At 56.2% G+C, this 23674-nt stretch overlaps 3 protein-coding genes across 5 annotated transcripts; all 3 read right to left on the reverse strand.

Annotated features, from left to right (window-relative positions):
* Positions 1 to 1718: 1718 nt before the first annotated feature.
* Positions 1719 to 12626, reverse strand: SLC25A14 (solute carrier family 25 member 14). 2 transcript variants are annotated; one of them, XR_010465779.1, is made up of 10 exons: positions 12468 to 12626; positions 12252 to 12399; positions 11402 to 11496; positions 9487 to 9572; positions 8695 to 8790; positions 5000 to 5124; positions 4246 to 4450; positions 3811 to 3946; positions 3346 to 3426; positions 1719 to 2178 (listed from the first exon to the last, which is right to left on the reverse strand). XR_010465779.1 is itself a non-coding variant. In XM_065028174.1 (9 exons), the coding sequence occupies exons 1-9, from the start codon at positions 12529 to 12531 to the stop codon at positions 2137 to 2139; spliced, it is 873 nt and encodes a 290-aa protein (XP_064884246.1). In that variant the 5' UTR covers positions 12532 to 12625; the 3' UTR covers positions 1719 to 2136. The 2 variants fall into 2 exon arrangements, 1 of the variants encoding a protein (XP_064884246.1); XM_065028174.1 differs by lacking the exon at positions 4246 to 4450 and having other exon boundaries at positions 12468 to 12625.
* Positions 12627 to 13812: 1186 nt separating this feature from the next.
* On the reverse strand, positions 13813 to 17949 carry RBMX2 (RNA binding motif protein X-linked 2). 2 transcript variants are annotated; one of them, XM_065028173.1, is made up of 7 exons: positions 17839 to 17949; positions 17644 to 17759; positions 17480 to 17531; positions 17283 to 17412; positions 16701 to 16881; positions 14936 to 14983; positions 14060 to 14730 (listed from the first exon to the last, which is right to left on the reverse strand). In XM_065028173.1, the coding sequence occupies exons 1-7, from the start codon at positions 17841 to 17843 to the stop codon at positions 14288 to 14290; spliced, it is 975 nt and encodes a 324-aa protein (XP_064884245.1). In that variant the 5' UTR covers positions 17844 to 17949; the 3' UTR covers positions 14060 to 14287. The 2 variants fall into 2 exon arrangements, with proteins under 2 accessions (XP_064884244.1, XP_064884245.1); XM_065028172.1 differs by lacking the exon at positions 14936 to 14983 and having other exon boundaries at positions 13813 to 14730; positions 17839 to 17935.
* Positions 17950 to 18162: 213 nt separating this feature from the next.
* Positions 18163 to 23416, reverse strand: RAB33A (RAB33A, member RAS oncogene family). The gene is made up of 2 exons (XM_005512178.3): positions 23020 to 23416; positions 18163 to 18676 (listed from the first exon to the last, which is right to left on the reverse strand). The coding sequence occupies exons 1-2, from the start codon at positions 23239 to 23241 to the stop codon at positions 18221 to 18223; spliced, it is 678 nt and encodes a 225-aa protein (XP_005512235.2). The 5' UTR covers positions 23242 to 23416; the 3' UTR covers positions 18163 to 18220.
* Between the last annotated feature and the right edge of the window lie 258 nt (positions 23417 to 23674).

Consider the following 23674-nt stretch of genomic DNA (forward strand, 5'->3'; position numbering starts at 1 on the left):
GTGGTCCGGACACTTCTCTCAACCGAGGCGTCTCATTGTTGTCTGTCGACCGCGGGATGTGTGTGCACGACCATGGTGGTCTGTTGGTCTGGAATTTTGTAAGGGGGCAGGGAGGGTGCAGTGCGTCTGCCAGACGGGTGCAGGTAGGAGACCGCAAAGCCTTTTGTTTCCCGATTCTCCTCCACACCCCACCAGGGACAGGGAAGGGGTTTTGGGGTTTGCTCCCTGCTGGAGGTGAACTATGATGACACTGAAGAAAACCAAAAGAATGTAATGAACTGCAGTTAAAATATGTCCTGGTTTTGTTAAAAACAAGACCGGCTCTCTTTTTAGTGGTTTTTCTTTCAGCTCAGTTCTTCTAAGTGGCTGCACTTTTCTGAGTTTTAGCTGCGTATTTTTCCTAAGATGCTGATAAGAGACCAATGGAATGCTGAAGAATCTCATGTTTAGATTTATTACAATGGTAGCTAAGAAAGACTGGTAAGTTTTCCCCCGTTCCGTTGTGAGAGGGGCGTGTTTGAGGAGGGGTGGATGGAGCATGTGACTGGAACTGACCAACGCAAGTATTCCATCCCGTAATTGTCATACCCCCTATACAAGAGGGTGATCACAGCGTCTGTCTCTCTTCGCCCATGGCCGGCATCCAGAGAGGCCCCTGTCTGTCTGTCTGTCTGCCTGTGATGCACAGGCCTCAGGCCCTGCATCCTGCACCCAGGTTCCAGTTTGCTGTGCAGTCCGGCCCGGGACTTCGGCCAGCCCCGCAGCCCAGCTCTGCTGCTGAGTGCCGCCAGCGCCACATCCAGCACTTACATTGGGTTTGTACGTTTTGTACATATATTCTCTATCTATTAGTAGCATTAGTAAAACCCTTTAAAACTCTCCAACTTCAAGTCTAAGTCTCTCTTCCTTTCCCCTTATCTTTCTTATCATCTTTTCGACCTAAAGGAAGGGGTGGCGGGAGGTAAAGGGGATAACAGGGAGCGTCTGCCGCGGTTTATTGCCACCTTGCCTTAAACCGTAACAAAATTCTTCTCTCCAATAGACTTGTATTCACCCACCATGTATTTACTTCCCTTCAATCCACTGCTCCCCCTTTCTTGTAAATACAGTTTAATTGTGAAAAGGATCCTCCCAGCCTACTGAGCTGCAGCGATATCGCTGTTGGAGGCGTGACCGGAGTCACCATCATGGTGCCCGCAGCTGGTACAAGGCAGCGATGCCTTGGCAAACAATGCTCTTTTGTTTGTGCAGCCTGGGCTGGGCTGAGCATCCCTTGTGCAGCGTGCAGAGGAAAGCCCAGCACGGCCAGGCAGGACACGCTGCTGTGTCACAACGGGCCATCACCCACACTGACGCCATCCTACAAAGAGCAACGAGGGTAGGGACATAAGAGCAAGTTTTAACGTAGTGGGACATCCGAGTTCAGCTTTAAATCGTATTACCTTCCTTTAAAAATGATATAAGCATAAATAATATAAACAAGAAGAGAATGAGGTTTTATAAAACCGATATTTTCTGACATTAACAATTAAACTTTGTTTTAGAAACATTTTTATTGTAATGAAGCCTAAAGATTGCTTTTATAAATACATATATTTGGGGGAAGAAATATTTATGTAGTGTGCTGAAAAAATAGCTTCTGTTCTCTCCAAGGGCAGACAAACCATCTGCTCTGGAATATACCTGCAGTAAATCTGAACGAACACAAGCTCAGGCCATCCAGTCAATAAATAATTTAATGAGGTTACGGTTCTGCAAGAAAACACGACAGCACCCCTTCCCAGCCTCCAGCCTCGCCCTGCGGGCACAGAAACGCACACGCACCCAACAACAAACCACAGCTGCACCAAAAGGCCACTGGAATGCACGGATCTTCACAGAAGATATCGCTTCAGGCCCAGACACTTGTACACCGGTAATACTCGCCTCTGCGGGAAACAACATGCAGCACCCACCATCAGCCTCCCAGTTACACGTCGGCCAGATCATGCTCCAGGGACCATGCATTTGGGGGAGAGCCCAGACCCACGTGGACCAAAACATCAAGACATGGGGATGGTGAAATGAAGAGGAAGGCTGCAGCAAAGCGCTCTGCTGCAAGTCTGCAAGATGACTCTCGTGAAATGAAGCCAGCTGTCAGAATGGAAGTCGCTTCAACTGCTCGTATGTGATAAAAAACTGACAGGAATGTCAAGGAATTGGGCCAAATACGTAAGGCAGCTGCACTGGGGCTCCTGACACACCCAGGCTGTGGCAGGTAGAGCATCAGCACGGTACGGCTGAAGACAAATGTGGGGAATCCCATCTTGCAGGCAGCACCAACCCACCTGCACGAGTGGAAGGGAGAGCTGTGGGACGAGCCGCCAGGGCTGACCACCAAGATGCTGAAGGGAGTGGAGCATCTCCCGTGTGAGGAAAGGCTGAGGGAGCTGGGGCTCTGGAGCTGGACAAGAGGAGACTGAGGGGGGACTCATTCATGGGGATCAATATGGAAAGGGGGAGTGTCAGGAGGATGGAGCCAGGCTCTTCTGGTGACAACCAGTGACAGGACAAGGGGCAATGGGTGCAAACTGGAACACACGAGGTTCCACTTAAACATGAAAAGAAACTTGTTCCCGGTGAGGGTGGCAGAGCCTGGCCCAGGCTGCCCAGGGGGTTGTGGAGTCTCCTTCTGTGCAGACATTCCAACCCGCCTGGACACCTTCCTGTGTAACCTCATCTGGGTGTTCCTGCTCCATGGGGGGATTGCACTGGATGAGCTTTCCAGGTCCCTTCAACCCCTGACATTCTGGGATTCTATGACCCCGAAGCAAACTGGCCCAGGCTTGCCTAAACCATTGACAAACTGAGGTGGCTCTAACCCCAGACTGGGACTTCTTTAAAATAAATCCTGCACACAGTTTCAGAGGGCAAGAAGAATCTCGCACAGCAACAGAGAAGCGCTGGTCCTGCAGAGCAGGTCAGCACCCATCTCAGAGCAGGAGAACACTCCCCAGGCTTCACCCACGGAGCAGGCGCTGACCAGGGAAGCACCTCCCGCAGCTCCGGCCAAGGGGAAAGTCTCAATCCAACATCTGAGAGCGCTCACCCTGCAGGAAAGCAGCCGTGCCCTGCACTGGCCACCCAGAGCTGGCACAAGCAGCAGCCACAACCAGTGGCATTTTCTGGCATTTGAATCAGCAGCCGCCACGTGGCAGCTCATGTCTGTCCCCAGGCAGGGTCTGCTCTGTGCTGCTGCAGGGCAGGCAAAGGGGTGCCGATCAGTGTGGGGGTTTTTTCCCTTCACAGCTTGGTTTTCCCCACCTGTCCATACCCACAACCTCGCAGCAGCACACTGAAGGATACAATGATGTTCCAGGGACCCAGCCGAAGCCAGTTGGGCCAGAAGCCTTTATAGAGTGCAAAGAAGCCCTCGCTCTTCCATGTCTGGGAGGAGAGAAGAGACAGATCAATTATGAGATGCACCAGGTCCATGTTCTGCCCATCTCCCTAATGCCACCCGTGATATAACAGACCTTTACAGCTGCTGCAATAAGCAGACAGGCCAGGGGAGATGCAGTTATGGGAAGTCTCACAGTATACGAAGCTCATCGAACTGCATCACTGACAAAGTTCTGTCCCATAAGGTTTGGAGGATGTTCAAGCTGATGGCGACCTCAGGAAAGTGACTCTAGGCCTTTCCCTGGTTTGCCAAACACACTCACTGATGAGCATGTTCTGTTGCTGTAGAATTTAACTGCTCCTACCAGTGGTGCTGGAATCCAGCCAGTCTCCTAAAGACCGGGCTTTGCCCCCCTCTCACGTGCTTACCTTCACCAGGCCATCCAGAGTGCCCCTGTAGAGCTCCGTGCTGCCCACGATCGCCCGCTGGTTCATCATTCGTGTCCGCACCACGTCCACAGGGTTGGAGGCAATGGCCCCAGCCAGCCCACACGTAAAACTGGACCTACACGCGCACCGGAACAGGAGAGAACAGCTCTGAACACGGCCGCGCTGGCTCACACGAGCCTCGACATACGCACAAGAGCATATCTTTCACTGGATTTTCTGACAGGCCTTTAGCAATAAACATTAGCTGCACCCATAAAACGGGCAGAAGCAGAAGCCATACACCTCGGGACCCTCGAGAGCTGGGGAGGGGCCACGCTCTGCTTTGTGTCATTAAGACCCCATCAGAGCCCACCGCTGGGCCCCACGTGGGCAGGTCCAGCAAGGGTCTCCGGGCGCTGTCAAGGTGGCACAGACCTGGGGCAGCCTCGTGGAAGCGCACATCCTTTTCACCAGAGCAAACACTTCTTCGGGGCGGGGAAGGAGGGAGGAAGAGCAAAGGCAGCAAGAGGGAGCATGCAGCTGCTACTCTCCTCCCTCCACGTCTGGTCTAGTGCTTGTCACCTTCAGCCCACAGCAGGCAAACCCAAGAGAAGCACTGCAGCACCTCCAGCTAAAGCGTCTGCCAGAAGAACAGGAAAATGTAGGTGAAAAAGGCTTCGGGAGGTTTCTAACCCACCCCCTGCTCAGAGTAGGCCGACGTCCAAACTTGGTCAGATTGCTCAGGGTCTTGTCAGCGTTGCAAAGCTCTGTTCACCTCACAAAGCCCTGACAGCAATGGCTGCGAGCTGGCAGCGTCTGCACAGACGAGGAACTCACACTGGAGCAGCAGTTTCAGCTGATCGCTACGGGCAGTCACGCACCCACAACTCCTGCCCTGCTCACACCAGGGCACAGACACAGAGCAACAGCATTTGGGGTCATCCGCAAGCTGAAATCAAGCAGACGTTTCACGTCACCAAAGGATGTCTGCTGGGTTCTTTCTCCACCAAAGTCTCTCTGGGGATACCTGCTGGTCATTTTGAGCTGCTCCAGCTGACACTGCAGATCCCTCAGAAGTACCAGCCTGCTCTCTGCAGCTCCAGAGCACTTGCTCTATGAACAAGTCTCGCTCCTCTGCCTCACATCCCTGCCAAGCCTGGGGAGCGCAGCAGCTGCAGCAAATACTCACACGAAGTGGGCAAAGATGGTGTCACCCATCAGGCCTGACAGAATTAAGTGCTTCTTGGTGATGTCGTAGACCGGCAGTTCCACCCCGACCACGATGGCAGCTCTCTGAGCTGTCGGGAGAACACCCTGCGGAGCACAAACACCAGTCACAAGCGCAAACTGCCGCCTGGGGACGCAGCTGCTGTGACATCTCCCCTCAGCTTCCTCTCAGGGGCGTTTTGCTGCCAGTCTACCTTGTATCCTCCTTGCCCCATCTTGCAGCTGTAGCTCCCCAGGCAGACCAGCTCACTGCCTCTCAACTTTACTCCATAGCCAAGGAGGATTCCTCCACCTGGCAGCGTTACTCCAGGGAGATTAACCACACGCTGCTTCTCTCCTCCCCGCCAGTAGCGCACAGAAATCGGGCTATAACCCACTCATCTTCTCCCAGCAACTTCAATACCAGAGAAGATCCTGTGCCACAAGAGGAGCAGTGCTTAAGGAGCCAGGTGTGGCTCCAGGTCTTCCTTGCTATGTAACAGCAGAGAGCATCTGCCTTGTTTATGACTTAGGAGGTTTTCATGTATTAAAGGAGTTGCTGCTGGCAGGACATTGCTTTGGGATCTGGCAAGACAGCTCCTGGAACAACTATGAGCTTAAGTAAGAGGAACCAGTTACCTTCTGTCTGAGAAATACCCCAGCAAACCCCACATAAGGGATCAGGTAAAAATATATGCAAACATTTATTGGCAGCACTGCGGAGCTGGACCATTTCACAGAACTGTAACACCACCCCAGACTCAGGGAGACATCATGGAAGAGCCCTGTGGTCACCAGGATGGGCAAGGACCCTTCCACGTGGCTGAATTACGAGCCAGCCCATCAGGACGGCAGCTTTCTCACCACACAAAACCAAGCAGCTCTAAGAAGTAAAAGTACTTTCCAGGTTTACAGCTCTTGCTGTCCCATCCCGCTGTGCTAATGCAGCACCTGACGGTCTCCTCCTGGGTTCTTGCCTGAGCCAGTCCTGGCAGCTCGAACATCCCCACAAGATAAATGCCAGAACTGGGGGGACCGGTGAGCACAAACATCTTTGCCTCAGCATGAGGGAAGACTGGAGGGAGGAGGCGGTGGTTGTACTAGATCAGAGAGCAGCAAGACTGGCTTGATCACTGGGATCGAGGGAATAGAGTGCACTATCAGCAAGTTTGCTGATGACACTAAGCTGGGAGGGGTGCCTGACACGCCAGAGGCTGTGTTGCCATCCAGAGACTTGGACAGGCTGGAGAGTTGGGCGGGGAATAACCTGATGAAATTTAACAAGGGAAAGTGTAGAGTCCTGCATCTGGGCAGGAACAACCCCAGGTTCCAGTATAGGTTGGGAAATTACATATTAGAGAGCAGTGTAGGGGAAAGGGACCTGGGGGTCCTGGTGGACAACAGGATGACCATGAGCCAGCACTGTGCCCTTGTGGCCAGGAAGGCCAATGGCATCCTGGGGTGTATTACAAGGGGGGTGGCTAGTAGATCGAGAGAGGTCCTCCTTCCCCTCTACTCCGCCCTGGTGAGACCCCATCTGGAATATTGTGTCCAGTTCTGGGCCCCTCAGTTCCAGAAGGACAGGGAACTGCTGGACAAGGTCCAGCGTAGGGCAACAAAGATGATTAAGGGAGTGGAGCATCTCCCTTATGAAGAAAGGCTGAGGGAGCTGGGTCTCTTTAGTTTGGAGGAGAGGAGACTAAGGGGTGACCTTATCAATGTTTATAAATATATAAAGGGTGAGTGCCATGAGGATGGAGCCAGGCTCTTCTCGGTGGCAAACAATGATAGGACAAGGGGTAATGGGATCAAGCTGGAACACAAGAGGTTCCGCTTAAATTTGAGAAGAAACTTGTTCCCAGTGAGGGTGTCAGAGCCTGGCCCAGGCTGCCCAGGGAGGTTGTGGAGTCTCCTTCTGTGCAGACATTCCAACCCGCCTGGACACCTTCCTGTGTAACCTCATCTGGGTGTTCCTGCTCCATGGGGGGATTGCACTGGATGAGCTTTCCAGGTCCCTTCCAATCCCAAACATAGTGTGACACAGTGTGACACAGTGTGACACAGTGTGACACAGTGTGACACAGTGTGACACAGTGTGACACAGTGTGACACAGTGTGACACAGTGTGACACAGTGTGATCTGCCTCGAGTCTGATCTGTCTCTGCATCATGTCCTGTCTGCAGCACACGTCTGCAACATAGAGGGTTTCACTTCTTTTCTAGTCTCTCTTCCCCTGTTGTGTGTCCTTGTCTAGAAAGCAACAATAATCTCAAAGGAAATACTGTGTCACCCACCCCTGGCAGCTGATTGACTCCCCCTCCCCTTCCCGCACTGCAACAGCTCTTTCTGTGACAGACTTCAGGGACCATAAAAGGGAGAGATCAGACTGTCGCCTGAAAAAACCCCTTGGGATTCTGTGCTTCCCAGGCCTGACTTGGCAGGCTGCTGGGTAACTGAGAGTGTGGAAGACTTGTAGTAGCAGAACAAAGTGAGGTTCTCTAACAAAAGCCAAAGAACCGCCGCTAAAATCCAAACGGTGAGGCCTGAGCACAGGTAGCTCCCATCGGCCAAGCCCAAAGCCTTACACCACCAGCGTCCCCAAAAGGCACCACTCCGTCCTACTCCTTGCACGCTCAGAGGGGAAGTTTCCAGGGGTCTAAGACTGAATAGGCAGAGACACCGGGTAATTTTGTCCCTTTGGAACTTGAGAAAGTTATTATCATTAGTGTCTCCCAGGTTACTTGGAAGAATTCCTCCTCCTCCACATGAGGCGTGCAGCCGCCCACGTTCCACAGCTGGTACATCACCCCGCTCACTGTGCACAGTGCAGCTGAATCCAAGATGCACCAGGCTGAGCATCCTTCCCAAGGCAGAACACGGAGAGGATCCAGCCCCCAGTGCTGGGCCATTCAAGGGACACACAGAATCATTTTTGGTTGGCAAAGATCATCGAGTCCAACCACAACCCAGCCCTGGCACTGCCCCATGTCCTTAAGAACCTCATGTCCGTCTGTCCAGCCCTCCAGGGATGGTGACTCCAGCACTGCCCTGGGCAGCCTGTTCCAATGCCCCACAGCCCTTTGGGGAAGAAATTGTTCCCCACATCCAACCTCAACCTCCCCTGGCACAACTTGAGGCCGTTTCCTCCGCTCCTGGCGCTTGTTCCTGGGGAGCAGAGCCCGACCCCCCTGGCTCCAAGCTCCTTTCAGGCAGTTCAGAGATCAGAAGGTCTCCCCTCAGCTCCTGTTCTACAGCTGAACCCCCCAGGTCCCTCAGCCGCTCCATCACACTTGTGCTCCAGCCCCTCACCAGCTCCGTTCCCTTCTCTCCACTCGCTCCAGCACCTCAAGGGCTTTCTTGGCGTGAGGGGCCCAAAACCAAGCCCAGGATTTGAGGTTTGGCCTCAGCAGTGCCAGCACAGAGATGGTTGCTGCCCTATGAGGACACCAGCCTCAGTCCTATACACCAGGTGTGCCCAGCCCAGTGCTGATGCTGCCTTAGCACAGACCCCATCTCCACCACAGACGTGCTTCTGTTTGTCCAGTAACCTGAACCATAACCTTTCTACCACCCTTGGTTCACAGTTCTCTTCAAGAGCTGCACCTGAGTGTAGCAAATGAGTTGAGGAAGCTGTTAGTTCTGCTACTAGTGTGGGGGTCCTAGCAGCTGGTGCTCACCCTCCACAGGCCTCGGGTACCCTCCTGCTGGTAGATGTCGATGAAGCTGCCGATCATGCCACCCTGGAACAAACTGCCTTGAGCCTGCATTCGAATCTGCAAGAAACACGAGAGTCAGCGGGATGACACCCCAGGAGGGCAGGGGTACCAGCTCCCTGCACCTCCTGGTACAAGGAACAACCAACCAACTCCGAGCAGCCACTGCCACCCGCGTGTCCCCCCGCGAACCACGCAGCACGTGACAAGGTGGGCAAGGAGCAGGGTGGAAGCACAGTGCAAAACCCAGCTGGGACAGAGAAGTGACAGGCAAGGCCCTCCCGCTCTGCCAGCAGCCCGAGGAGGTTGATCCACACAGGGAGGCGTGCGGGGATGTTCTCCAGAGCTACCCTGACCCCAGTAACCGCACAGCAGGGCATGGAGGGGGCAGGGGGACTCTGGTCACTCCACGTACCACGCAGGACTTTGCGGCAGCAGCAGCAAAGCACAGCAGAGTGAGCAAAGGAGGTTTGATGAATCGCTGGCTACCACCCGGCTCACGTTATCCACTTAAGGTAACAGCCCCTTGCCATAACTGATTCCATGATCTTTCAAAGCTGCAGTATTTAAAATCTGTATACTGCCCTGGGCTTCGGTTCCCATTCACAAAAACCCCAAATTAGCAGGACCAATGTCAGCCGCGGGTCAGAGAGCCCCTCGGTGCAGCTGGGAGAGCTGCACCTTCCCTGGAACCAGCAGCTTGCACGTGTCAACCACAGCAGCCAGGAGTGGCCTCTGGCCAGGTGCACTTCTCACCTTCAGCACATCTGTTGGGTTGGCAATTGCAGAGGAGATCACCCCTGAAACCACTCCACAGATCACATTGATTAGCAACGTTTCATCTGCAATCAAGAAAAAAAAGAGTCAAACCCTAAAGATCCAAAGAGCAGGTGGGTGCAGAGGTTGTACTGAACAAGCGAGAAGAGCAGAGCAGCTCAGTTTGCAAATCACATGAAGCTGCAGGAGCAGAGACTGGCCAGCAACCGCCAGCTCATGGCAAATCTGTCCCACACCTGCCGGAGACAGAAAGCAGCAGCTGAAACACTCAGCAACACGCTCTCAGGGAGAAGCGGGTCGTACTGATGAGTATAGCTGATCAGACAAGGAGAGACCATGATACATGAAAATTTTGAACAATTATCAGTGTCCAGTGATGCATTTCTCATGATATAGACAAGCCAAGACAGAAGGAGACCAAGAGGAGCAACCCAACTCTTCTCAAGGCAACCTGAGACCAATTTGTTTCGATCAGGAGCCCCAGCTGGCTGCGCTCAGAACATGCAGCCACCTTGAGAACACAGAGAATAGGTGACCCAGGCAGAGAAAGTTAGATGCAATTAGTCCCAGGGGTGGGGGGTGGAATAATCCAAGACTTCCAGGCCCAGTATTAGGGTGATGGTTACGTTGGGAAAAGGCACAGCCCTTTGCTGGTACTGACCACAGCACTTCCCCGAGGAGACCAGGCCACTGGCTGCCCCAGGCCTGTAGGGAGACAAACATTCAGAGAACAGTACTCACAGCTGGAAACGCTGCAACAGCGAGCGAGGAGAGACGTGTGGGCCTGTGTACATGCACAGAACCAGGCACGGGAGAGGTGTTACAAGAACAGAGCAGGTCCTGGAAAGAAGCCCTAGTGCACTGTGCTTCCCAGTCCTCCCACTGCCCTGCTGACCGGCCCCGACCACCTTCCCAGGTCGGAACTGCGTTACAATATCCACTTGTGTCACACCAAGGTTTAAAACTGCACATGCAGATCTCAGTGCTCCTTCTGTCAACACACACCAGGCTTCTGGTATGACCTCACTAATGAGGATCAATATGGAAAGGGGGAGTGTCAGGAGGATGGAGCCAGGCTCTTCTGGTGACAACCAGTGATGGGTGCAAACTGGAACACAGGAGGTTCCACTTAAATATGAGAAGAAACTTGTTTGGGGTGAGGGTGGCAGAGCCTGGCCCAGGCTGCCCAGGGGGGTTGTGGAGTCTCCTTCTGTGCAGACATTCCAACCCGCCTGGACACCTTCCTGTGTAACCTCATCTGGGTGTTCCTGCTCCATGGGGGGATTGCACTGGATGGACTTTCCAGGGCCCTTCCAACCACTGACACTCTGGGATTCTGGGATCCAGTCCCTACACAGCAGCCGCAGAGGCCTCAGTTACAAGGTGCACAGGTCAGGGCACGTGCAGTGTCCCATCTCTGCAGCTGGAGCCAAAGCTAAAGGGCTGGACAGCACAATTTCTATCCACATATGCTGTGTTCAGGCATGAAGACTCAAAGGCTCCCAGAAGGACTCGCTACAGAAGCTTTCGATCCATGTCCACATCTGACAGAGTGATGGGATGTGATGTCTTCCCTGAGACTAATCAGAAAGGAGAGATGAGCCAAGGCCAGCTATACCATTTTTTTGGTTCTGACGTTGCAAAGAGAGCTAAAGGCTGGGGAAAGGACAGACCTGGGGACTAATTCACATCTGTACTGAATCTACCCTTGCTATTACCATACAAACAAAACCACAGTGCGAAGTAACAAGAACTCCGCTTCTGTGGGAATCCATAACTGGGAAGGACAAGGAAAGGTGTGAGCAAAACCACACAGCACAGAGAGCACGAGGTTTCACGCTGAACCGCTGGCAGGAGGAGACGTGCCTGTGCTGACACGTTTCCTGGCACTGACCTTCCATCCGATCTACAAACAGCCGCTTCAAGCTCTGGTAAATGCCGATCTTTATGGTGCCGTACGACGCCTGTCTCAGCAACGCCGGGGCGATCCTGAGCAGAGGAACAAATGAGACAGCTGAACCCAGCCAGTGTGGTGGGCCCGTCACAGACCCAACCAGCCCCCAAACCCTGCGGGGCCGAGCTCGGGCTGGGCACCAAGGAAAACACCCCTCTGCTCCCAACGCCCATCTCTGCCAGGCAGACAGGGAAACAGTGAGGGAGCTGGGGCTCTGGAGCTGGACAAGAGGAGACTGAGGGGGGACTCATTCCTGGGGATCAATATGGAAAGGGGGAGTATCAGGAGGATGGAGCCAGGCTCTTCTGGTGACAACCAGTGACAGGACAAGGGGCAATGGGTGCAAACTGGAACACAGGAGGTTCCACTTAAATTTGAGGAGAAACTTGTTGGGGGTGAGGGTGGCAGAGCCTGGCCCAGGCTGCCCAGGGGGTTGTGGAGTCTCCTTCTGTGCAGACATTCCAACCCGCCTGGACACCTTCCTGTGTAACCTCATCTGGGTGTTCCTGCTCCATGGGGGGATTGCACTGGATGAGCTTTCCAGGTCCCTTCAACCCCTGACACTCTGGGATTCTGTGAACACCCCCGGGTGCCCGAGCAGCCCCTGGGGTCCCCCCCGCGTCCCCTCCGCGGTGACCGGCCGGCTGGCAGCCCCGCAGCCCTCGCCCTTCCCTCGCTCCCCGCCCCGGGCAGTTCCCGGCTGCTCGGCAGCACCGCCGCCCGGCCCCGCGGCGCTCAGCGCCGGATCTCGGGGTGGCAGCGGCGGGGAAACGGAGCCCGCGGGACTCACCCCGAGTAGAGCGCCCGGCCGCCCTCCTCCCGGCAGATGCGGAACAGCGCGTGGAACATCCCGCGGTACCGGACCTCGCGGAACCGCGCGTCGGCGCTCTGGCCCTGCACCTGCAGCCGCGTCTTGGTGAGGTCCACGGGGAACGTGCCTGCGGGGAGAGCGGCCGGTCAGCGCCCGCCGGGCCCGCCCAGCCCGCCCCGGCCCCCGCCGCCTCACCGAACTCGGCCACCATGGAGGCGAGCCCGCCGTACACGAACGGCTTCCAGTTGAGCGCGGACATGGCATGGCGGGGCGGGCCGGCCGGAACCGGAAGCGCTGAGGGCACGGGGAAGGGGCGGGAGGGCGGACGCCCCCTGCTGGCCGCGCCACAACCGCGCCCGTCACCGGCCCTCCCGAACCCGCGCCCGGCTCCCAGCGCCGCAACAGCCCGCCCAGCGCCCCCCGCTCCCGGCCCGGCCGCTCCGGGGGTAAAACCCGCTCCCGCAGGCACGGAGCCACCTGCCTGAAGCCAGCACCGGGCCTGGCGCAGAGCCACAGGATGTGAGGGGCTGGAAGGGCCCCGGAAAGCTCATGCAGTGCAATCCCCCATGGAGCAGGAACACCCAGATGAGGTTACACAGGAAGGTGTCCAGGCGGGTTGGAATGTCTGCACAGAAGGAGACTCCACAACCCCCTGGGCAGCCTGGGCCAGGCTCTGACACCCTCACCGGGAACAAGTTTCTTCTCATGTTTAAGTGGAACCTTCAAACCCTCTTCCTAATCTGACACATCTAACACCTTACAGATAGAGAAACCTTCTCCACGGGGTCTGTCTCATTGTGTCTATTTGGATGAAATTTTGCTCGTGCCTTGAGAACAGGTTGGCCAAAGAAACGTGTGAGACGCTGCGACGGTGAGAAACTCGCCCATCAACTCAACAGGTGACTGCAGGTTGGTACGGGAGGTTTACAGCTACTTCAGGACATCCCGGACACGTGTGGAAACTTCGCCAAGGCTGGTCAGCTGAATGGGGTCCTGAGCTGACTCAGCACCAGGCACAGACAATGGGAGCGAGGGCTTCCATCCCCAAACCCCCACCAGAGAAATAACAAGCACAGGAATAACAACAGGACACAGCATAATTACAGAGCACACTTGACCATGATGTTATGAATATGCATTAGACAGGTTTGTATTAGGTAAGAGGTTACTTATTACTACTTTACTTACTTCCTCTACTACTTTACTTTTTGTTACTTTTTACATATAAATATCCTCCAGCATTCCTTTTGGGTATGCTAGTTCAATCCAGCATGCAAACTTGCACAACTCTACTAAAACTAGCTCATCTCTGAGTGCAAATTGGCATTTTTTGTGCTCTGGGTGACTTTTAGCTTTAGGAACACCATCAGGAGTTATTACTTCTTGCAGCAAGCAGATCTGGCTAAAAACCAGCCCTCCCTCCATGGCTGTTCCGCATCCATCGCCGGGGGCTGCAGGTCACACCAGCCCCGACACCGTGTGAGAGAACCGCACGCCATCCCCCGCCACCGGAGACAGAAACGCTGCTCCCAGGGCTGGGTTCTGGTTAACAGGAACCTTTTATTAACAAAACAAACCACAGAAAAACCGCCCTGACACAGCAGCGCATCTCTCGGGATCCACGCCAGCAGCCCTCAGGCGGGCTCAGGATCCCAATGGGGTGCGTGAGGCCAGTCAGACACCCCGGGGCCTCTCCCCGCGGCGACACCCCCAGCAGGACTGGGGGAACTGGGCCGCTCTGGGAAGGACCATCCTGCTGCTCCCAGTGACCACCTTCACACCGCAGCACCCCAGCCAGTCTCACGCTGCAAGAAGCACTGAAGGAGGCAACAAAACTCAAGTCCCAGTGCGCAGCACAGGCATTGAGGACATCCCTGCCCGAGGGTGGGCTGACAAACCCAGTGGGAGCTGGTGGAGGCAGAGGGTCCAGGGGCAGTGCCCCACCAGGGAGGCTCCAGGACGTTTTGGGGCAGGCGCAGGGCCTTTCTCAGCCCCCGGAGCGGCCGCCCCAGGGCTCAGCAGCGACTGGAGGCTCTGGCAGAGCCCCGCTCCCCGTGCCTGGGATGGGGCTCCCCAGAACTGCGCTCCCGGGACCTGCCTCCCTCGGGACACTCCTCTCGCCGGCTGCCGTGCCTGTCGCCTCTCCTGCCAGCCTCCTCTCTCTTCTCCCTCTCGTCCCACAAACCGCTTTGTCCCCTCTGGTTCTGGCAGCTCTTTTCCCCTTTTCCCTCCGATGGCCGTTGGTGTCTCCGCTCCTCCTCGTCCCGCGGCACCCTGCTCCCAGCCTTCCTCTCGGAGCCCCTCCGGCACTGCTGGCTCCCGCTGGCGTAGCGCTCGTAGGCCGGGTCTTCCTTCTCCTTCTTAATCTTGATCCTGGGCTGCACCTCCTCTGCGGACGCCACCCTCTTCAGAGCCTGGGAGCTCTGCTTGTGCCGCTCCTGTCTGCTCTTCTCCTTATCTGAAATACAAGGTTCATCTTCCCTGACGGACAGTCCCAGATCGCATTGACTCCCCAGGCTCTGCCTAGCGCCGCAGCGTCTTTCCAGCTCCCCTCCCATTTCATGTTTTCTCCCTTTCCCCCACAGAGAGATCCTGTCCCACTTCCAACCCCAACACTTTTCTCCTCCAGCTTGAGCCATCTTGCTTCCTTCTTTAACACTCACCACATCGCGTTCTTCCCAGCAAGGCTGCCCTCGGGCCCTTCAACACAGCTGCAATACAGAGCACCTTCCATTCATTCTATCAGTAACATCCACGCAATAAGAACATCGTGACCCACTCTGTGAAAATTCTCTTCTCCAGACCCAAAGAACCTTTTCCCCTCTTCGCTCTCCTTTTTGCCTCTCTCATTTCTGTGCACCTCTCCAGCACTCTGGAGCAACACCTTGTCCCCAGCCTTGGTTTTGCTGCCTCTTTTCCACCAACCCTCCTCTGTAGCTGCCCCAAATTGCTGCTGCTAACGCCCGTCTGCCGCCAGCAGAGCCTGGCTGTGGCAGGTAAGGTTTCTCTGCACGCCGTGCAGCTCAGAGCCCATTTCAGAACAACGGACGCCCCCACCCCACGGCCACCACACCTAACCAGCTAGGGTGCCGTTAGCAAGCAGCTCCTGCAGCAAGTCACTGCTTCTAGCACCACACTGCCTCTGACAAGGGTAACTTTTCAAGATTGCTGCTACACAGATGCAAAAAACTAAATGTAATGGCTTCTTAAAAATCCATCAGGACAGCCGCACAGTATCACAGTATCACAGTATGTTTGGGATTGGAAGGGACCTCAAAAGATCATCCAGTCCAGTCCCCCTGCTGGAGCAGGAACGCCCAGGTGAGGTCACACAGGATCATGTCCAGGCGGGTTTTGAATGTCTCCAGAGAAGGAGACTCCACAACCCCCCTGGGCAGCCTGTTCCAGTGCTCTGTCACCCTCACTGAGAAGAAGTTTTTTCTCAAATTTAAGCGGAACCTCTTGTGTTCCAGCTTGATCCCATTACCCCTTGTCCTATCGTTGTTTGCCACTGAGAAGAGCCTGGCTCCATCCTCATGGCACTCACCCTTTATATATTTATAAACATTAATGAGGTCCCCCCTTAGTCTCCTCTTCTCCAAACTAAAGAGCCCCAGCTCCCTCAGCCTTTCTTCATAAGGGAGATGCTCCACTCCCTGCAGCATCTTGGTGGCTGCGCTGGACTCTCTCCAGCAGTTCCCTGTCCTGCTGGAACTGAGGGGCCACAGCTGGACACAATATTCCAGATGTGGTCTCACCAGGGCGGGTCCTTTAGGTGGCACATTCATTCAGTTTGGATGTACTCTACATCTTTTTCCTCTGAAAGACGCAGAGCAGCAAATCTTGCTGCACTCACTTAGAACTGGAGGTATTCAGGCACTCGAATGGTTTAACTGATGCTACGTTTCTAGGTTCACTTTCATAGAATCAGAGAAAAGTTGGGGTTGGAAGGGACCTTTAACGGTCGACTACTCCAGCCCCGCTACTTGCCTTGGCTTCAGTTTCCAGCCACAGAATCTCATCTAGATCTTCTGGGTTTATGTTCTATCCAGCTGTCTTGGGTAGGGCACATAACGGTCATTCCATACATCTACAGCGCTCTAGTCCTACAGCAGCAGCCACATTTTCAGATTAAGTGGTGCTTTTCCTAAGCTTTCCCTCTCCCCGTCTGCTACAGTGACTCTGCAGCCTGGCAGACTTTTTTCCAGGAAAAGTGCTCTTATTATCTGCAAGATACAGCTCTTCAGAGACTTTGAGAGGACATTCACAGAAAAGGGTTAAATAAAGGCACTGTCATACCCTTTGGGGAACCACAGTAAAGCGTGGACACCGGGGCTTGTGGCTCTTTTCCAGAGCACACCCATCCTTGGTGCTCCCCCGAGCAAAGGGCCCTGCAAGGCTGAAGGCTCTGTGCAGAACACACCTCACCTTTTTGCTTTCTCACAGGTTCTTCGCCATCTTCTGACAGGGAATCGGATGACGTGTGAGGTGGCGTTTTAACTCCACAACCCTTCGCGTGGAGGGCTTTTGTGACGTCATCTAAGTCATCGGAATCTTTGGGGGGCCGATAGTTTGCCACATGGTCCACGCGAATTGTCCTTCCCTTGATCTACGGGAGCAGTTGAGCTGTTAGCGAAGGCACAGACCAGCACCACTGCAGGTCACCGTCACCAGTGCTGCTGGAGCTCTGGTTTTACAGAATCCCAGAGTGTCAGGGGCTGGAAGGGACCTGGAAAGCTCATCCAGTGCAATCCCCCCATGGAGCAGGAACACCCAGATGAGGTTACACGGGAAGGTGTCCAGGCGGGTTGGAATGTCTGCACAGAAGGAGACTCCACAACCTCCCTGGGCAGCCTGGGCCAGGCTCTGCCACCCTCACCCCAAACAAGTTTCTTGTCAGATTTAAATGGAACCTCCTGTGTTCCAGTTTGCACCCATTGGTTTGTCACAGAGCAGCACCTCGGGAGCCAGGGCTGGCAGGCAGGACCGTGCCCCGGCTGCTTCACTCACCTTGATCCCATTGAAGTTGTCCACAGCAAGAATGGTGCTCCTCTGGTCCTCATAGCACAGAAAGCAAAAGCCTTTGGACTTCCCGGTCTTCTTGTCCCGCACCAGGTTAATGTTGACGACCTCCCCGTACCTGCAACACACTGTCAGAAGCCCGGGCGGCGGCAGGGGCACGGCGGGCCGGGGGCTGAGACACTTACTGCGAGAACACGCAGATGACATCGCCCTCCGTTAGCTCGTAGTGCAGCCCGCCTGCGGGGACAGCGAGAGAGGGAGAGACGGGATGGGAGCACCGGCAAGGCGGGCCCGGGCCTGGGCCGCCGCTCCCCTCCCCGCCCGGCGCGGTCCCGCTCCCCGCCCGTACCGACAAAGATCCAGGCGCTGTCCTTGTACTCCGCGTGCCACGACACCGCCTCCTGCACGCCCAGCTCCGCCTCCCGCGCGTTCAGCTCGTTGATCAGCTTCACCTTCGTCAGGGGGCTGGGGGCGAGGGCACCGTCAGCACCGGGACCAACCGAACCACCCCCGCCCCGGCTCCCGCCTCGCCCCCCTCACCTACTTCATGGCGGCGGCGCACACTGCGCCTGCGCGACCGCCGCGCCTGCGCGCTGGGCTCCCCCGCGGCTTCCCGAGCCGAGCGCAGCCGAGCCGTTCCGAGCGCAGCCGAGGGGAGCCGAGCGCAGCCGAGGGGAGCCGAGCGCAGCCGAGCCGGGCCGAGGAGAGCCGAGCGCAGCCGAGCCGTTCCGAGCGCAGCCGAGGGGAGCCGAGCGCAGCCGAGCCGGGCCGAGGAGAGCCGAGCGCAGCCGAGCCGTTCCGAGCGCAGCCGAGGGGAGCCGAGCGCAGCCGAGCCGGGCCGAGGCGCGCAAAGCACCACCCAGAGCTGTGGGAGCTGCAGAGACTTTATTGGGGTGACCGTGACAGGGGCGGCGGAGCCGCGGGGCTCAGCACGGGCAGGAGGCTTTACCGCTGGCGTCCGGCGCTGGCTCCAGCCTGCGGGCCTGGCCCGGCCGCCCCTCCAGGTCCCGGCAGAGCAGCGAGCGCTGCGCCTTCAGCCGGCACGCCAGGCACATGAAAATGGCGTCCACGTTCTGGCTCTCCTTAGGGTCCTTGGCCGAGGTCTCAAACAAAAGCATGTTGTGAGCGTCTGCGAACTTCAGCGCCATGCTGGATGGCACCTGGATCAGGTCTTTCAAGTCACACTTGTTCCCAACCAGCACCCTGGGGACCAGGGCGGGCACGGCGTGCCCGTTGCACTCCTCGATCCACATCTTGAGGTTGGTGAAGGAGGTCATCTTGGTGACATCGTAGACGAAGACGACGGCGTGCACGTTGCGGTAGTAGTGCTCCACCATGCTCTTGCGAAACCTCTCCTGGCCGGCCGTGTCCCACACCTGCACCTGGGAAGCGAAGCAGACAAGACAGGCTCCAATTTAAACGTCACAGAGACACCACAAAGTCAGTTTTAAGCGGACAACAAGTTCCAAAACAGACTTTATTTTGGCCGAAAAAGTGCAGCCAATCAACTGACCAGAAACAGGGTTTATACAATTAGCACTCCAACATAAAATACAGGTTTGTATATCAGTTGAGGAGATTATTGGGGTACAGCAAAATAAGAATAATGAGGATCCACAGCGTGCACGCACACACTCACAAGAAACGAACCAGAGCCCTCTGACTGCAGGGTACCCACAAGAAATAATCACTCACCTGGGCTGGGCAAGGGCTCATTCACGGATATATCCAGTAAATAACCACGCACCCAAACGAGGAGGTGAGGCGCTCTCAATCCTGGGAATCTCCTCAGATGGCGTCCCAGTCTAAGGAGAGGGCTCCGGTTCACAGACCCGCTGCTCTGAGAAGACCACTCCAAGGGGGCCTCCAGCAGGGACCCCGTTTTATAGTCTGGTCAGATGTGGCTGTGGGCATTACAACGTGGTCCAGAAGCTTCATGCTAGTCTGGGCACCTCCTTTGTTAACGATGCTGTCAGTTGACTCGGGGTCCTGTTAAGGACCCTGTCAATTGAGCAAGGGTCTCATCCCTCCTGTCCTGCTGTGCCCCCAGGCTGAGGGGTGGGCTGGCTCCTCCAGCTGCCGCAGGAAGGGGCAGGGGGTTCTGCTCCGCCGGCTCTGGCAGCGCTGCCACAGCCCAGGGAACGGCACCGCAAGCCTTGCAGGGAGCAGCAACCTCTTATCAGACAAACCAGGATTGATGGATGAGTTACACAAGCTTTAAGGCCTATGCCGACAGTGCCCAAGGCTGTATAGGCCAGTGCACACGCTTCTGTAATTCAACCAAGCAAGCCTAGCTTATCTAGTAAGAGTGATGTTAGCACTTTAATTCACTTTCGATACTCAGAGATAAGTGCCAGGCTCTGTGCAGCATATCCCATGTTTTGGCCACTGCGGCTCATCCTATATATTCAAGAGCAAGAGAAGTCCCTGCCTGACGACTTACCTGACTTTGTCACACCTCGTCAGGCAGCCCTCCTGCAGCTCTCTGCTGCTGGACCGCTCCCTGCTTCTCGTCCTCCTCCTGATGCGCTCGACCACCATCCCCACCAGAGGAACAAACCACACAACGCACTTCTCATTTCACACACATTCTTGCGCCAGATCAGGACATTTGTCCACCCAATCCTATGCCGTAAAAGAGAACCCCAACGATTACACAGTGGTATGTACAGAAGAGTCACGTCAAAGAGGAGGAGGGGGAGGCACTCTTTGTCTGAGGGAGCAGCAGGAGGGCACGGAGCTCCGGCGGTGGGTGAGGAGCCAACCGAGAGCTTGTGGGTGAGGATTACAGAGCAGACCCGCACGGGTGACATTGCAGTGGGTGTCTGCTAGAGTACACCTGACCAGGAAGAACAAGCAGATGAGGTGCTCTGCACACACACAGGACACACATCAGGTCCCGGTGCTCGTGGAGGACTTCGACCACCCCAATAGGTACGGAAAAGACAATGTAGCAGGGCACAAGCAATCCAGGAAGCTCCAAGATTACTATTGCAACAACACATCATCAGTAGGGTAAAACTAACCTGTCTTACAATGGTTTAAACCCAGCTCACCTTCCCTATTAGTGGGTGAATGATCCAATGCCCGGTGAATTCTGCTTCACAGTGATAAGAAGAGCTGACATCGAAGGATCAAAAAGCGACGTCGCTATGAACGCTTGGCCGCCACAAGCCACTTATCCCTGTGGTAACTTTTCTGACACCTCCTGCTTAAAACCCAAAAACCCAGAAGGATCACGAGGGCCTGCTTTCACGGTCTGTATTCGTACTGAAAATCAAGATCAAGCGAGCTTTTGCCCTTCTGCTCTGATGCCACCTTTGTGACCTAAATGACAGAGGAGCCAACAAGCTCCTGGGCTGGATAAGCAGACAGTGAGGTAGACTGGAAACGGGATGAACATCTGGGCATAGAAGGTGGTGACCAGCGATGTAAAGTCAAGTTGAACACTGATAACGAGCAGTGTACCCCAGGGGTCAATACTGGGCCCAGTCCTGTTCAACATCTTGTTAACATCTGGATGGTGGGATAGAGTGCACTCGCGCCAAGCGTGCAGGTGACTCCAGACTGGGAGGAGCGTGGCTAGGATGCGAGGTGGTTGTGCTGCCCTCCAGAGGGACCTCGACGGGCTGGAGAAATGTACTGACAGGAACCTCATGCAGTTCAAAGAGAAGTGGCAAGTCCTGCCCCTGGGGAGGAACAACTCCAGGCAGCAGTACACACTGGGGACCGGCCACCCAGCTGGAAAGAAGCTTTGCAGAAAAGGACCTGGGCGTCCTGATAGACACCAGCTTGAACACCAGCAGTGTGCCCTTGCACTGAAGACAGTGGATGGTGTCCTGGGCTGCATTAAACAAAGTGTTGCCAGCGGGCTGAAGGAGCTGCTCCTGATCCGTCCCCTTTATTCAGTGCTGCTGAGGCCACACCTGGAGTGCTGTGTTCAGTTCTGGGCTCCCCAGGACAGGAGAGGCACAGACTGGAGAGCGTCCAGCAAAGAGCCACCAAGATGTTGAAGGGGCTGAGTGTCTCTCCTGCAAGGAAAGACTGAGAGAGCTGGGACTGTTTAGCCTGAAGAAGAGAAGGCTCAGATGGGAAATTTTACCAATGTGTATAGATACCTGAAGGGAGACTACAAAGAAGATGGGTCCTGGCTCTTTGGTGCCAGGATCAGAGGCAGTGAGCACACACTGAAACACAGGAGGGTCCCTCTGGACATCAGAAAACACCTTTCACTCTGAGGGTGACCGAGCTTTGGCACAGTTTGCCCAGGGAGGTTGTGGAGCCTCCATCCTTGGAGATATTCAAAAGCCACCTGGACATGGTCCTGGACAATCAGCCCTGGGTTGCCCGGCTTCAGCAGGGGCTTGGAGCAGAGCAGACGACCTCCAGAGGTCCCAGCCAACCCACACTTTGCTGTTAGTCTGTGGTTCTGTGTGTTCTGCTGGCCCTCGTAGGTCATGTCTTAAAGCTCAGAACTGGCAATTTCCAAACAAGTGTCTGTGGTTAATCCAAATCACCACAGGGTGATCTCACCCCACTGAGACAGGGCCTGCCCCAGAGTCTTTCCGAGGGGAAAAACGATGGCAAAGAAGAGGTGGTGCTCATTCACCTCCCTGCCGATCTCTCCCAGGGTGTTCCATCTGGGCAGAGCAGGAGAGGGAGGGCACCTCTCCCGCCTCTCATCTCCCCTCTGGGACACGTGGGCCCAGGAAAAGGCCGAATTGCTGCGCTGCCTCCCACTGCTGCCTGCTGAGCACTAATAATATCCAAAGGTAGGAAATGCCTGGCAGCGTTTTCCAGCTCGTGGCAGCAGGACAGGCCTCACGCCAGCTGCATTACAGCACCACAGCTCCGTGGTGTTGGACAGAGCTGGGGAAAGCAGGGGGGAAAGGAAATGAGCCCCTCTCCTCTTAAGGGACAGAGGGAAAAACATTCATGGACAACACAATAGCACAGCTGAAGTTCTCATCCACCATTAGTAGCTCTGATTTATTCTGATTAGTCCCTCAACTTTTGATCACCCATCTGCCAGCAAAAGAGCAATATTTGGTTCTTCCAGCAGTCAGTCCTGCCTGCGGATGGCTGTCAGTGCTGATCCACCTGACCGGGCAGGCCAAGCTCAGCCGCAAACTCTGCTCCTTGGGCTGCTGTTGATCTGCAAATCTGCTCTGACACATCAGCCAGAGCTCTTCAGGTTTGGGCTAATGCATTTCTTACAGATGTCACACTGGCCTTCACACAGCAAATGCATCCTATTCTAGCTCTGCTGGAGCTGCACCCCAGTGCTCGTTGGCAGCAGCCTTCAGCATTGAGCTGCCAAGCCCTCTGCAACCAGCTCCTGCAAGATCCCGGCCTTCCAGCGCAGAGCCATCTGCTCCCCAAACCATGCTGGTCCTGCGTACAGCTCCCTCCCCAGCTGCTTGCAGCTGTGCCGGTCTTTTGGTCCAGCTGCTGAAGCCAGAGGCCCCCCTGTCGCTTTGAGGACCCGGTCGTGCTGGCTGTCAGGAGAGCAGGACAGCAGTGCTTCGCCCTGCGCCGTCCTTTCGGAAGTGACAGCGTGGCCGTGACTGCTCAGGAAGGTCCCTCAGCACGGCAAGAAGCCTGCCCTGCTCCCTCCCTCCAGCTGGGCTGAGAATGGAAAAGCCCCTGAGGTTTGGGTGCAAAACCCAGCCCCGGGCAGGGACCGGCTGCCTCTGGGCCCGGTGCCGGTGCCGCCGTGTCCCACCTTGATGCGCTCGCCCTCGATCTCCACCGTCTTCTCGCGGAAGTCCACGCCGATGGTGGCCTCGGTCTTGTCGGGGAAGGCGCCCCCGCAGAAGCGGAAGGTCAGGCACGTCTTGCCCACGTTGGAGTCTCCGATCACGATGATCTTAAAGATGCGGGTCTGCACGTAGGGCTCCAGCGACGAGTCGGAGCCCGGCGGCCGCCCGCCGCCGCCCGCCGCCATCCCGCACCGCCGCCTCACCGCCGCATGGGGCCGCGCCGCCCCGCGCACCGGCTGCGGCACCGGCACCGGCTCCGGCTGCGGCACCGGCCCCGCCCCGCGCACCGGCTACGGCACCGGCACAGCCCCGCCCCGCGCTACGGCACCGGCACCGGCTACGGCGCCGGCACAGCCCCACCCGCACACCCGCGCACCAGCTACGGCCCCGGCCCCGGCGCCGCTCCTTGCACCGGCTACGGCCCCGGCCCCGGCCCCGCCCCGGCACGGCGCCACCTGCTGTCCCCGCCAGGCCCTGCGCCGCGGGGACTCGCTGGGCACGGGGACCTGGCTGGCGCCCCATCGGCGGGTAAGGGTGACACGGCGACGGGCTCAGAGCCCCATCCCCGGGGCAAGCGCCAGATCCGGGACCAAACCGGCGAGCAGGCCGGGCACCGGC

Source organism: Columba livia, chromosome 12 (assembly GCF_036013475.1).
Source record: "Columba livia isolate bColLiv1 breed racing homer chromosome 12, bColLiv1.pat.W.v2, whole genome shotgun sequence".
NCBI lineage: Eukaryota > Metazoa > Chordata > Aves > Columbiformes > Columbidae > Columba > Columba livia.

Bases quoted from the DNA above. Each gene is read 5' to 3' on its own strand.
- SLC25A14 (XM_065028174.1), bottom strand. From the start codon at position 12,531: ATGTCCGCGCTCAACTGGAAGCCGTTCGTGTACGGCGGGCTCGCCTCC. The intron at 3,947-4,999 runs GTGAGTATTTGC...GTGCGCGTGTAG, and splicing joins ACCATCTTTGCCCACTTCGT to GTCCAGTTTTACGTGTGGGC. The intron at 2,179-3,345 runs GTATCCTTCAGT...CATTCCTGTCAG, and splicing joins TGGGTCCCTGGAACATCATT to TTTTTTATCACATACGAGCA.
- RBMX2 (XM_065028173.1), bottom strand. The intron at 17,413-17,479 runs GTAAGTGTCTCA...AGTGTGTTGCAG, and splicing joins GTCATCTGCGTGTTCTCGCA to GTACGGGGAGGTCGTCAACA. The intron at 16,882-17,282 runs GTGAGTGAAGCA...CTGCTCCCGTAG, and splicing joins ACAACTTCAATGGGATCAAG to ATCAAGGGAAGGACAATTCG.
- RAB33A (XM_005512178.3), bottom strand. From the start codon at position 23,241: ATGGCGGCGGGCGGCGGCGGGCGGCCGCCGGGCTCCGACTCGTCGCTG. The intron at 18,677-23,019 runs GTGGGACACGGC...TTCGCTTCCCAG, and splicing joins TCGAGGGCGAGCGCATCAAG to GTGCAGGTGTGGGACACGGC.